Source organism: Sminthopsis crassicaudata, chromosome 6 (assembly GCF_048593235.1).
Source record: "Sminthopsis crassicaudata isolate SCR6 chromosome 6, ASM4859323v1, whole genome shotgun sequence".
Taxonomy (NCBI): Eukaryota; Metazoa; Chordata; class Mammalia; order Dasyuromorphia; family Dasyuridae; genus Sminthopsis; species Sminthopsis crassicaudata.
This window is the reverse complement of record NC_133622.1, coordinates 189021986-189035733: the sequence shown is the minus strand read 5'-3', so window position 1 is coordinate 189035733 and position 13748 is coordinate 189021986. Positions and strand designations below refer to the sequence as shown.

Genomic DNA, 13748 nt, shown 5'->3' with positions numbered 1-13748 from the left:
GATTGGTTCTAATATGAGATAAAAGCATACTAAAGAGTTGCCAATATTGTTGCTTATGGCAACATAGGTATACATCAAAGTCTGTACACACCAAATACACTCATCTGTACTTTTTGCACATGGGGAACACAACAAATCTCTCATCTTGATCCCTGAAATATAAAATACTTTCAGTCACGCCTTTTGTTAAAATGAACTTTTAAGAACCTATTTATTCATTAGACTGAGCTCCTTGAGGGCTTGGACTCCTTTGCCCTTTCTATTACCAGCATTAAACAGCACCTGGCACATAAGTAGGGCCTCAAGAAAAGTTAAGTTTCTTCTTTTTTGTCTTTGTTTTTCAAAAATTAAACATAAAAGAGAACATTTCTATATATACAGTATACTAAGAGCATTCCGTCTGAAACTATGACTGTTTCATATTGCTTATTTTTTTAAAAAGTGTCTAACAAATTCCACATATTACTTTCCAAAATGCTTCCTTGTCTATGCTTTCTTCTATACTTCCTAATGTATTTCAAGGATACTATTCACTTTAGTGTTTCATCAAAAATATTTGAATCCCTCTATTCCAGAAAAGGTCCATTTCTCCCTGCCTCTCTTTTCCCCTCTCCCCCTTTATACTTAATTTTACCAGGATAAGTTATTCTTGATTGTAATCCTATCTTGTTTGCCTTTTGGAATACTGTACCCTAAGGTCTCCCCTCATTTTTAGTAGAAGGTTTCAAGTCTGATTCTGATTGCTTTTTTTCTGCATCTCAGCAGCATGTTTTTCTTTGAGTTCTAGGACTTTTCCTTTAGGGGCACCTTTCAGGAGATAAGGGATAGATTCTTTGCTCACTTTGCCTTTTGGTTCTAATAAATATGAGTTTTCCCTTATGTTTTCTTAAAATATAATGTCCAACAAAGGAATTGGAAATTGATTAGATGCCCATTAATTGTGGGGTGGCTGAATAAGTTGTGTTTTATAAATGTATAGAATATCATAAGAAATGAAGAAAAGCTTGGAAAGAATTACATGAACTGATGAGTGAAGTGAGCAGAATCACGAGAGAGCACTGTATACAACAATGACAAGACTGTGTAATGATCAACTGTGAGAGACAGCTCTTCTCAGTAATGTGGTGACCTAAGACAATTTTAAGACTTGAGATGGAAAATGCCATCCAAATCCAGAGAGAGAATAATGGAAAGTGAATGTCGGATCAAAGCATACCACCATTTCATCTTTTGTTGGTTTGCTTTTTCTTTCTCATGATTTTTCCTTTTTGTTCTGATTTTTCTTTTATGACATGAGTAATATGAAAATGATTGCATACAAATAACCTATATCAGATTGTTTGCTGTCTTAGGGAGGGGGTGGTAAGACCAAGAGGGAGAAAAAAATGTGGAACTCAAAATCTTACAAAAATAAAATGCTTTGAAAACTATTTTTTAAAATGTAATTGGAAAAATAAAATATTATGGGGGAGGGGGAATAAATGATAGTTGACAAAAGAAAAAAAAGAGAAAGACCTTCACATCCATGGTTAGAGCCCTAGATCTTTTAGGCTGAAAGTGTTAGACCCTCAAGATCTTCTTTGGTAACATAGGGCACCTACCCAGTCTGTGCACTGTAAGGCTGGAGGGTGCATCAGGCTATTTGCTGTCCTCCTTTAGGACTTCCAAGAGTTTTTTGACAACCCCGAAAGTTACTTAGGAACGCCCTTCCCCTCTATGCTGTCTTGAGACAGAGCCTTGCAGGTCCCTTGTGCCATTTCTCTGAATGTGATGAGGCTATCTGAGGCTATCTTACAATGGAGGGGTTTAGTTCAGATGTTTTTGCTTCAGGGAGGATGTGGGCATGAAGGGGCTTGCCTGGGGGGCTTCTGGGTGGCTTTTTTATAGTTGTGGTGGGAGATGGTATGGGGGGGGGATGACAATCTCTGAAATTGGAAGATTCAGGTCTATCACTAATTCACTGTGATGAAGCAAAAATAGCATCCTGAGCAACATTTCTTTTTTTAATTAATTTTATAATTATAACATTTTTTCCAACATTATCCCTTGTACTCCCTTCTGTTCCGAATTTTTCCCTACTTCCCTCCACCCCCTTCCCTAGATGGCAGGCATTCCTATACATATTAAATATGTGCAGAACCGAATTTTGTTGTTGTTGTTGTGTTGCAAAGGAAGAATTGGATTCAGAAGATAAAAATAACCTGCGGAGAAAAACAAAAAAAATGCTAACAGTCTACACTCATTTCCCAGTGTTCCTTCTCTGGGTGTAGCTGATTTGTCCATCATTGATCAATTGGAATTGGATTAGCTCTTCTCTATGTTGAAGATATCCACTTCCATCAGAATACATCCTCGTACAGTATCATTGTTGAAGTGTATAATGATCTCCTGGTTCTGCTCATTTCACTCAGCATCAGTTGATGTAAGTCTCTCCAAGCCTCTCTGCATTCATCTTGCTGGTCATTTCTTACAGAACAATAATATTCCATAACATTCATATACCATAATTTACCCAACCATTCTCCAATTGATGGACATCAGTTCATTTTCCAGTTTCTAGCCACCACAAAAAGGGCTGCCACAAACATTTTGGCACATGCAGGTCCTTTCCCTTCTTTAGTATTTCCTTGGGATTTAAGCCCAGTAGTAGCACTGCTGAGCAACATTTCTTGAAACACATCTTTTCCCAATGCTTAATGTCAGGTACACATGTAACAGAGGAAGGCAATATCTGAGGTTTTTAAAATTCCTGCTTTTTTTTTTTAAAGGTATATTTCTACCAGAAACCAAAATATTCTTTAAAAACTCACCTTCCAACCATCTAAAAAACCACAGTGGCTTATCAGTTTTATTTTGGAATTCCTGCCCTATATCAGATTGTTTGCTGTCTTAGGGAGGGGGTGGTAAGACCAAGAGGGAGAAAAAAATGTGGAACTCAAAATCTTACTATAGCCATATATTTCACTCTTAAAAAACAACAGACTAGTTCACTGCAGTTTTCGCTGTTCAAATAACCCACACTGATGGTTTAATTGCTTCCTGACTTGACATGCTTGGACGTGGTACATTCCATTACTTTTAAAGAGGATGGTGACTTTTAAAATATTTAGGATCTCTGGAAGTTGATCTTTACTAAGGGTAGTTAAATATAACCAGCATAAAACCACAAGGGCCCTAGATAATATTTGTATTATCTTATCTTACAGGACTAGTATGAGGATAAATGACCTACTAGCATCTCAACTTAATTACTAGATATGACTGCTGGTCTCCTTTTCTCTATCACCTTTCCACACCAGGATGTAAACTTCTTGAGGACAAGAATTCTTTTTTTTTTTTTTTTTTTAATAACCATATCTGTATTCCCAGCTCGTTTAATAAATGCTTCTTGATTGATTCTCTACTTTCATAATTTATGATTTCAACCATATATTTACCTCCTCCCATGAAACAAATGATAACAGCTCTTGGAATCAGAAAACTGTCTGAGTATTGTAGTGACTAAAAAGTGAACCAGATAATGAGCCTCTTTGACCAAATCTACATGGGGCCTTTGGATGATAGATATGATCTCTGAGCTTAGGAGAATCTATCTATTCCTCTATGTAATACAATGATGGCTCAGAAAACAACTAGAATGGAAGATTCTTGTAATCATTTTAACATAACCTCCCAGCTTTAAAATGTCTAGCTAGATGTTTTCATGGCCTATAGTTTAAAACAACAGTTTTATCCAGTTACATTCAGGTAACCCAATGCTAAGCCATTGAAAAGTTATAGACAACTCAATAAAAAGATATTCCCAGGCCCAGAAAGATCTTCAGATTAATCTTGGCTTCATCTTGCTTCAACTTTATACACTATCAGTCATTAATCTTTTAATGGTAGGGACAGCATACCTGCTGGGGAGTTGAAGGGGAAAGGAATACCTAATTAAAACTTTTTTCTTAACCCTCATTCCAATTAGGAACTCACCTGAGTTATTAATGGCAACAAAAAAAAGACATTTCTATTGCACTATAAGGCTTACAAACTTAAAAACACAAATAATTCACAAGAACATTACCATGCCTTGCCCTGGGAAGAGGATCAGCCAGTTCCCAAATCCCTAACTGCTCCCTTTGAAGGAATGCCTACCCCCCATTTTTCACTAGCTTTTCTACCATATCACCTTCTGACAACTACTCAGAAGTCGAATAAATGACTAAGTTTCTGCCTGGAGCCTGCAAAATAATGAGAAGGCCCACATTCTCACTAACACCTTCTTCTCCCCCCACTCAGAAGCAGTGGAGAGAGGTACCTCACGAATCAGGCACTTACTACTGTTTGACTCTGAACAAGTCATTTAACTGATGTGTGCCCCAGTTTCCTCAACTAAAAATGGAAATAAGGATAGCCCCTAGCTTGGAGGGTTGCCATGAGGATAAGCTGAGATACATGCAAAAGGCACTTAGCACAGTGCCCAACAAGTGAGAGAATATCTGAAAAAGCCCAATGGGGCACATGGTAGGCATCATAGAAATGCATATTCCCAGTTCACACAGGCTGTCAAGTCCCCGCCGAACACTGATAATGAGCCAGAAATCTCCCCTTCAATGATTTTGTTGTTGTTCAGGCTTTTTCATTCATGTCCAACTCTTGGAGACCCCATCTGGGATTTTCTTGGCTGAGATACTGCACTGATTTGCCATTTCCTTCTCTAGCTCATCTGACAGATGAAGAAACTAAGGCAAACAGGGTTAAGAGGCTGGTCCAGGGTCACATAATTAGTATCTGGGGCCACATTTGAACTCAGGCTTTCCTGACACCCAGCCCAGAGCTCTATCTATCATCTGGGCTGCCCTCTATACTGTTTTCACTCAAGTGATCTCATCAGCTCCCATGGATTCAATTATCATCTCTAGGCAGATGATTCACAGATCTATTTATCCAGCTTTAACCTCTCTGCTAACTCCTGGTCTCAAATTTCCAATAGCCTATAAGATATCTTAAACAAGAAGTACAGTAATCCAACATATCCAAAATGAAACTCATTTTTCTCCCCAAACCCTCCCCCTCTTCCCACCAGTCCTACCGCCGTCCTAGTTAGCCAGGCTCATGATTTAGGTGTCAGGCTCAATTCCCTGCCCTCTCTCTCATTCCCCAATTCCTATCAATTTCTCCAATATGGTCCCTTCTCACTACTTTTATGCAGGTGCTCATGACACTCATCCCTGCAGTAGCACAACAAACTGCTGTCAAATCTCCCTGCCTCAGCTCTTTTCCCTACTGTAGTCCCACCACCTACTCAGCTGTTCACACTCAATGAGTTCCAGTGGCTCCCCTTCCTCTCTAAGATCAAATATAAAACCTGTTTGGTTTTTTAAGGCTCTTCACAATGAGGTCCCTTCTCACCTGCCCAATTTTCTTACGTGCCCTCCCTCCAGGGACAATGATCTTGCTGTTTCTCTGTAAGAAATCCTAGTTGATAAGACTGGTTGATCAGTGGAGTAGGTTAAGTTCAAAGGACAAAATAGTCAATAACTTTAATAATCTAGTGTTTGACAAAAGACCCTCAGCTTTTGGGATAAGAATTCACTGTTTGACAAAAACTGCTGGAAAAATTGGAAATTAGGATGGCAGAAACTAGGCAGTGCCCACACTTAACACCGTACACCAAGATAAGGTCAAAATGGATTCATGGCCTGGGCATAAAAAATGAGATTATAAATAAATTAGAAGGACATAGGATTGTTTACCTCTCAGACCTGTGGAGGAGGAAGGAATTTGTGACCAAAGAAGAACTAGAGATCATTATTGATCACAAAATAAAAAAATTTGATTATATCAAATTGAAAAGTTTTTGTACAAACAAAAGTAATGCAGACAAGATTAGGGAAGCAATAAATTGGGAAAACATTTTTTTCAGTCAAAGATTCTGATTAAGATCTCATCTCCAGATGAATGGATGTCCATCAGTTGGAGAATGGTTGGGTAAATTGTGGTATATGAAGGTTATGGAATATTATTGCTCGGTAAGAAATGACCAGCAGGAGGAATATAGAGAGGCCTGGAGAGACTTAAATCAACTGATGCTGAGTGAAATGAGCAGAACCAGAAGATCACTGTACACTTCAACAACAATACTGTATGAGGATGTATTCTGATGGAAGTGGATATCTTCAACATAAAGAAGATCCAACTCACTTCCAGTAGATCAATGATGGACAGAGGTAGCTGCACCCAGAGAAGAAACACTGGGAGGGGAATGAAAATTGTTAGCACTAATATCTGTCTGCCCAGGTTGCATGTACCTTCGGATTCTAATGTTTATTGTGCAACAAGAAAATGATATTCGCACACATGTATTGTACCTAGACTATATTGTAACACATGTAAAATGTATGGTATTGCCTGTCGTCGGGGGGAGGGAATAAAGGGAGGGGGGGTAAATTGGAAAAATGAATACAAGGGATAATATTATAAAATATATATATATATATATATATATATATATAATAAAAAAAAAATAGGAAAAAAAAAAAAAAAAAAAAAAGATCTCATCTCCAAAGTATAGAGAATCGACTCTAACTTATAAAAAATTAAGCCATTCTCCAACTGATAAGTGGTCAAAGGATATGAATAGACAATTCTTAATCGAAGAAATTTAAACTATTTCTAGCCATATGAAAAGATGCTCCAAGTCATTATTAATCAGAAAAATGCAAATTAAGACAACTCTGAGATACTACTACACACTTCGGAAAGATAATGTGGAATGTTGGAGGGGATGTGGGAAAACTGGGACACTGATACATTGTTGGTGGAGTTGTGAACACATTGAGCTATTCTGGAGAGCAATTTGGAACTATGCTTAAAAAGTTATGAAACTGTGCATACACTTTGATCCAGCAGCGCTACTACTGGGCTTATATCCCAAAGAGATCTTAAAGAAGGAAAAGAGACCCACATGTACAAAAATGTTTGTGGCAGCCCTCTTGATAGTGGCCAGAAACTGGAAACTGAGTGGATGCCCCTCGATTGGAGAATGGCTGAATAAATTGTGGTATATGAATGTTATGAAATATTACTGTTCTGTAAGAAATGATCAGTGTGAATTGTGATACTGTGAGGCAAAGATAGGTAAACCTTAAACCTTTTATCAAAATTGGCTCAAAGAGGGAATAATAACACTCAAATATAGAAATGTATCTATCTTAACCTACAAGCAAGTAAAAAAGAACAACAAAAAAGGAACTGATAAAAGGGAAGGATTATTGGAGAAATTGATGATCATAAGTCAAACACTTGTGAGGAATATAAAGGTAGGATATGAGAGAGAAGAGGATAAATAAGTGAAAAATAGTAGAGAAGGAATACTCTACAAACGTCAATGAGATGAACTCACCCATAAAATGGAAGCAGACACAGAATGGATTAAAAAACCACCAGAATATAGTAAATGTTGTTTATAAGACATACTTTTGAAGCACACACACAAGGTAAAGGTAGAAGGCTGAAATAGAATCTATTGTGCTTCAGCAGAAGCAAAGAAAATGGGTAGCAATTATGATCTCAGAGCAAAAGCAAAAATAGATCTAATTAGAAGAGATAAACTATCTTGCTGAATTATATCATAGATAATGAAGTCATAACACAAATGGGATAATATCTAAATTTTTGAACATGTTAAACAAGTTATAGGATGAAATAGATAAGAAAACTAGAGGACTTCAGTTTTCCCCTCTCAGAAAGAAGTTAAGAAGATAAATAAAATTCTGAAAATTTTAGATATGGTAGATCTCTGGAGAAAATAATGGGAATAGAAAGGAATATGGCAATAAAAAAAGGAAAAGAAATTAAAGGTATTAGAATAGGCAATGAGGAAACAACTATCCTTCAAGATATGATGGTATGCTGGGAAAATCCTAGAAAAGCAACTAAAAAATTCCTTGAAATTATTAATAATTTTAGCAAAGTTGCAAGATACAAAATAAACTCCCACAAATCATTAGGATTTCTATATTGCCAAGAAGATCCAGTAGCAAGAGATAGAAAGGGAAATTTCACTTAAAATAAATGTAAAAAATGTAAAATACTTGGGAGTCTACCCCAAGACAAACCCAAGCAACTATATAACACAAGTACAAGATACATTTCACATTAATAAAATCAGATGTAAACATATGGAAAAATATTAATTGCTCATGGGTAGGCCAAACCAATATTATAAAAATGACAATCCCAACCTAAATTAATCTATTTCTTTAGTGCCTTAGCAATCAAATTACCAAAAAGATATTTTACAGAGCTAGAAAAAACAAAATTCATCTGGAAAAACAAAAGCTCAAGAATACCAAGAGAATCAATAAAAAAATAATGCAAAAAAAGATAGTCTAGCCCTACCAGATCTCAAACTGTATTGTAAAATGGTAATTATCAAAACAATCTGATACTAGTTAAGAAATAGAATAGTGGATCAGTGGACAGATTAGGTACAAAATACTAATGTAAATGCCCATGGAAATATAATATACGATTAAACCCAAAGATCTAGGGTTTTGGAACAAAAATTCATTATTTGACAAAAACTCTTGGAAAAACTGGAAAACACTATGGCAAAAATTAGGTATAGACCAATATCTTCCATTGTAAATCAGGTCAAAATGAGTTCATGATTTATACAAAGAGTTATACCACAATCAAATTAAGAGAGTATGGAATAGTCTTATCTGTCAGATTTGTGGATAAGAGAAGAATTAAGGATCAAAGATAATATATAAAACAATAGAAAATTTTAAATTAGATAATTTTAATTATATAAAATTTTAAAGTTTTGCAAAAAACAATGCAAACAGGGGGGAAATTTACAACAAGTTATGATAAAGATCTCCTTTTTCAAATACATAGAGAGGAGCAGCTATATAGCACAGTGGATACAGCACTGGCCCTAATTCAAATCCAGCCTCAAGATACTTAGCACTTACTAGCCCAAATGATCCTGGGCAAGTCATTTAACCCTAAATGCATCACAGAAAAAAGAATAATAAAGTCAAATACATAAGAGAACTGAGTCAAACTGATAAAAAATACAAGTCATTCCCCAATTGATAAATGGTCAAAAGGATATGAACAGGCAGTTTTCAAAAAAATCAAGGCTATTTATAAAACATGTTGGACCTTGGAGAGATTGTGGGAAAACTGATACACTAATGCAATGCTGGTGGAGTTGTGATCTAACCATTCTGGAGAACAATTTGGAACTATGCCCAAATGGTATAAAACTGTGCCCACCCTTGGATCCAGCAAAACCATAGTTTGGTCTGTATCCCAAAGACAACCAAAAAAGGGGAAAGGACCTATTTGAACAAAAATATTTATAGCAGTTCCTTTTGGGGAGTATTAAATCTATCAAAAATTATTTGATAGGCTCAGGTTATTTTGGAACCTATCCCCACCCCCACTTAAGTCCTCTGAAAAAAATCTCAATCAGTACTCTCAAAGGCTTACTTGTTTCCCTTCTTATGACTTTATTAAATTGATTTCTCGCTAGATTAACAGATCTTCAAGATCTATTTTAGCTGAAAGACTAACTGATACTTAAAGGTACTAAAGGGGGAAAAAAGGAAGTCTTTTGGGATCAACATTAATAAATCTATAGCACTAATTTACTGGGTAATACATTTTCTTGATCTGGCATTTATGAACTTAAAAAAAACCAACTTCTTGATAGCAGCATTTCAGTAACTGATTTCCTTGGTAATTTATGCATTTTATTTTAGGTATTTAAAAACAGTTGTAAAAAGGGGATGCTAGGCTTCAAGATTTAATTCAACAAACATTAAGTACCTACTATGCGCAAGGTACTAAAAAAAAAAAAAAAAAAAGGCAACAGCTGCTTCTGTGAGCGACCATCACTTCCCACATTTTCTTCTCTGTCATCTTAGATTTCACAGATAATCTACACCAAGCATCGTACCACTGCTAATTTACAAAAGTCTCTCCACACTATTGTCATCTTTTGAAATCTTGGGGAAAAATTTTTAAGAGAGGAAAATAAACAAGAATCACTGAATCCTTAAAGCATAGGGATCTTCCTCTACCTAGCATGTAAATCATACAAAGAGGTTCAGTGATTTGTCCAGGCTTCCAGCTATGTCCAAGGTGAGCTAGGAACCCAAAATAATAACTTAACTTTCCCGACCACCCCTCTGCTGCCACATCTTCATGGTAGAAATACCAAATCAGAACCACAAAGTCCTTCCTCCACTGCGGGGCCTGCTCTAGGAACAAGGACATGACTCCGCCCAATTCTCTTTTAAGCGTTTCTAACATCTCCCAGGGAACTATAAAAGCGGCCGGGGAGCACGAAGAATTTTCCCTGAGCTCAATCAGATGTAGCAGCTGCCCCTGGGCATGACAAGTTCACCAGTATCTCAAGTTCCCCTTCTACTTCTTATCAAACACTACGGTCCAACAGTAAGAAAAGTCAGTGTCCTTAATAAAGGACTGTTGAGCATATATGTTGATCATAATAGATTTAATTTCTCTGGCTAACAGGGGAAAACCTGGCATTTTAAATACTAAAAATAGTGTCTACATTAAGACAGCAACAAAAGGTTTTTCACTTTAATGTCAACACTCCTAGACGCCAGTCTGATTCCAGTTTTTCTAGCACAAAAGACTCAGTAGTCCGACTTCCCTTCTGTTTAAGTCATTAAAACTGCTAACTGATGGGTGGGAACAATGCTTCAGTCAGTCAGAGAACCAGACAAACAATTCCCAGTGTGACACTAGGAAAGTTTTGAATAGAAATAACAAAGTTTCAAAGTCACACCAGGTTCTCAGCAGCTTGCAACTACTACTCCAAAGCCGCGGCCAGATGGCTGCGACCAGGAGGAGATCGGGCGGGAGACGCGGGCGGGGGTTTGGAAGCAGAGAAAGGTAAACCGGAGACTTGGGGAAAGGCCGGCAGAGTGAACAGGAAGGATTCGGGAAAGAGCTCGAGTAAGGCTTCCGCGGCCAGGCCACAACGGAGGGCGTCGAAGTACAAGGGAAAGAGTCACACGGAGGATTCGGTGGCTAGTTTAGTGTGGGACGGCTATCTAGTGGAAAAGGGCGAAGAGGGGACCTATGCGGCACAGTCAAAGGGCCGGGCTTAGTCAGTGTTGAAGTAGAAGTGGGGCTAAGGAGAAGCTGGACCCCAACAATGGGGGCTGATGGAAAGGTGTCCGCCCTCTAAAAAAAAAAAAGCCAAGTGATGGGAGAGGGAGGAGGCGAGGGGGAGTAACTGCTGTTAGAAAAAAAGGTGGACAAAGATTGGGATTTTTAGTCAAGGATAAAGTCAACTGCCAATCCGGTCCTCGACTGCCAGCTCGCCCACAGCGAGATTACTTTGTTTTAATTTGTACCAACTTTGTCTCTCTCTCCGAGTACGGACTGTCCCTCCTCACTCCTCCCCGCCCCCTCAAGGACAGGGACAGTTTTCGTTACGGGGAAGGGGGTGCACGAAGTAGCCGCTCTAATACAAAAAACGGAACTCAGCCGCCCTTTGGGTTGGGAAGGAGGGCGGGATTCGTCTCCGGGAGCGGTTCTAAAACGCACCCAGGTGCACCGGTCCAGCGTCGGCTAAGCGCGCGGCACGTCGTGGGAGTTCAGTCCACAGCGGTGACTCACTCCCTGGCCCAGCGAGAGGAGAGGGAGTGAACCCGCATTTACCGAACTCACACGACTCGCCAACGCTGCGCTAAAGCGCTGGGACACAAAGGCACAAGCAGTCCGGCCCTCCCCCGGCTCGCTCCCCACGGATTCAAACCACCCGAGTTCGAGTTCCTCCCTCGGTCACGGGCACCGGCTTCGTGACCTTGGCAGCCTCACTTCTTTCGCTGTGGGCCTCGGTTTCCCCATCTGTAAAGTGATGGAGACCGGGCAAACTCCGGACCCCGAGCGCAGGGGAGAGAGGGGTGCTGCGGGGGGAGGGGGAGCCCGCCAAGCGCGGGGTAGCGGGGGGAAAGTGCAAAGGTGGGAGGGAGGAGGGGGAAAGGGGAAGAAAGGAGGGGACCTCCCGCTGTGCGCGGGAGGTGAGAAGGGGGGCGGAGAAGAGCCGCCGCCGCGGCCCGAGGAAACCCAGTCTGCCCCGCCCGTCAGGCCCCGGACTCCCGGCCCCCCGCCCCCGACCGTTGCCGCTGCCCTGACCTCATCCACGGCGCGCCGAGGGAGATGCAGGGTCCCGAGCAGTAGCTTCAGTTTCACGGCAGACGAGAGGTTGTGGAAGCAGAGGCGGATGTTGTCGATGACCGTGGCCGTGAGCAGCGACGCGATGCTCGGCGGCGCCCACAGTTCGTCCGTCGCCCCCAACTTGTTGTGCAGCCACAGGCCGGTGTCGCTCTCCCGCATGGACGCCATCTTGGGGGAGAAAAGAGGGGGGAAGCGCTCAGCCGGCATCTTATGGAGACACCTACACGCCCGGAGCGAGGACCCCGCAACATGGCGGCGCCCGCCCGAAGGCAGGCGAGTTGAGCGAGGGCGAGACCGGCGTGACGTCACGGTTTGCGACCGCACCTGAATCCTATTGGGTCAGAGCTTTGAGGGCCGCAGCTGCTGATGGGAGGGATGGCTAGGGGCGAGGCACCGTTCCGTAACAGGACATGGCGTCTCCCTCATAGCCGTTGGGCGGAGCTTTGTCCGTAACGAAAGATGGCGGTTCCCGTGTTCCCATTGGGCGTCTTTAGGAAGACGCCGGTTTGCCTGCGCGGTCCGTAGGGAAATTTGTCCCGAGGGAATTGGTGCGGGGCTGGGGGAGGGGGCTGGGCGGCCTTGAAGCCTCGAGAAAGTAGCGGCCGAGGAAGGCCCCGCGAGAGCGCAGAACGGCCGGGGTTAGATTTCCTGCGGTTGGTCTAATAACGGTTCTCTAGGTCGTGCAGCCCCTGCGGGTTAACGGATCTCGGCTAGGGGAGCGGCCCCCAGGCGCACCGCGCGGACGTATTCGGTTTCTCGTGTAGAGAGGCACAGGCAAGTGCGCGGGAGAAGCAGATCCTGGATTTCACTCGCATTGGGAACTCCCAACGAGGAAACCTCCTCCAACAGTGTAAATCACACTAACGCGCCCTGCCATTGGGGTTCCTGAGGCTGACCTAGAAAGGAACCGGGAGGGTCACACTACCGGGGTGGGGGTGGAGAATTTGGACCCTGGTCTTGTTGACTTTAGGTCTCCGCTATTCCACGGCGCCTGTCAAATCCAAACACAAATCACGAATGTGGGAGCACAGTAACATAATAAAACACAGCATTTATAACTGTTAAAGGTTTGCAAGTGCTTTACAAATATCTCATTTAATGCTCATGATAACCCTGGGAGAGAAAGTGCTAGGATTAGTCCCATTTTTGTGATGGGGAAGCTGAGGACAATGCTAAGTGATTTGCCCAAGAACACATGAAAGTGCCTGAGCCGGGATGCAAACTCAGATCTTTCTCTAAGACCAGTATGTACACTCTCCACTTGGCCACATAGCTGCTGATGTTTTATATGTGTATATTCTGAAATGTATACAAGTATGGGAAATGGAGACACATGGCCCATGATGTAGTGCAATCTATATATAAGAATAAGAAATGTACACTCACACATAGCCCATGGTGTAAACAGTGAAATGCACATATAAACATCAGAGGTGTAAACTCGCCTGCAGCCCATGGTGTAGTGAAATATACATATTAACATGAGAGGTGTAAACTCACATGCAGCCCATGGTGTAAACAGTGAAATGCAC

General features: G+C 41.0%; 1 protein-coding gene across 1 annotated transcript in view; it reads right to left on the bottom strand.

Moving 5' to 3' along the window:
• Positions 1–12544, bottom strand: part of NELFA (negative elongation factor complex member A) — a 29464-nt gene extending 16920 nt beyond the window's left edge. The window contains exon 1 of the mRNA XM_074274592.1: positions 12175–12544. Coding sequence (XP_074130693.1) covers positions 12175–12423 — 249 coding nt within the window. The 5' untranslated portion in view covers positions 12424–12544. The remainder of the gene's footprint in view (positions 1–12174) is intronic.
• Positions 12545–13748: the final 1204 nt, after the last annotated feature.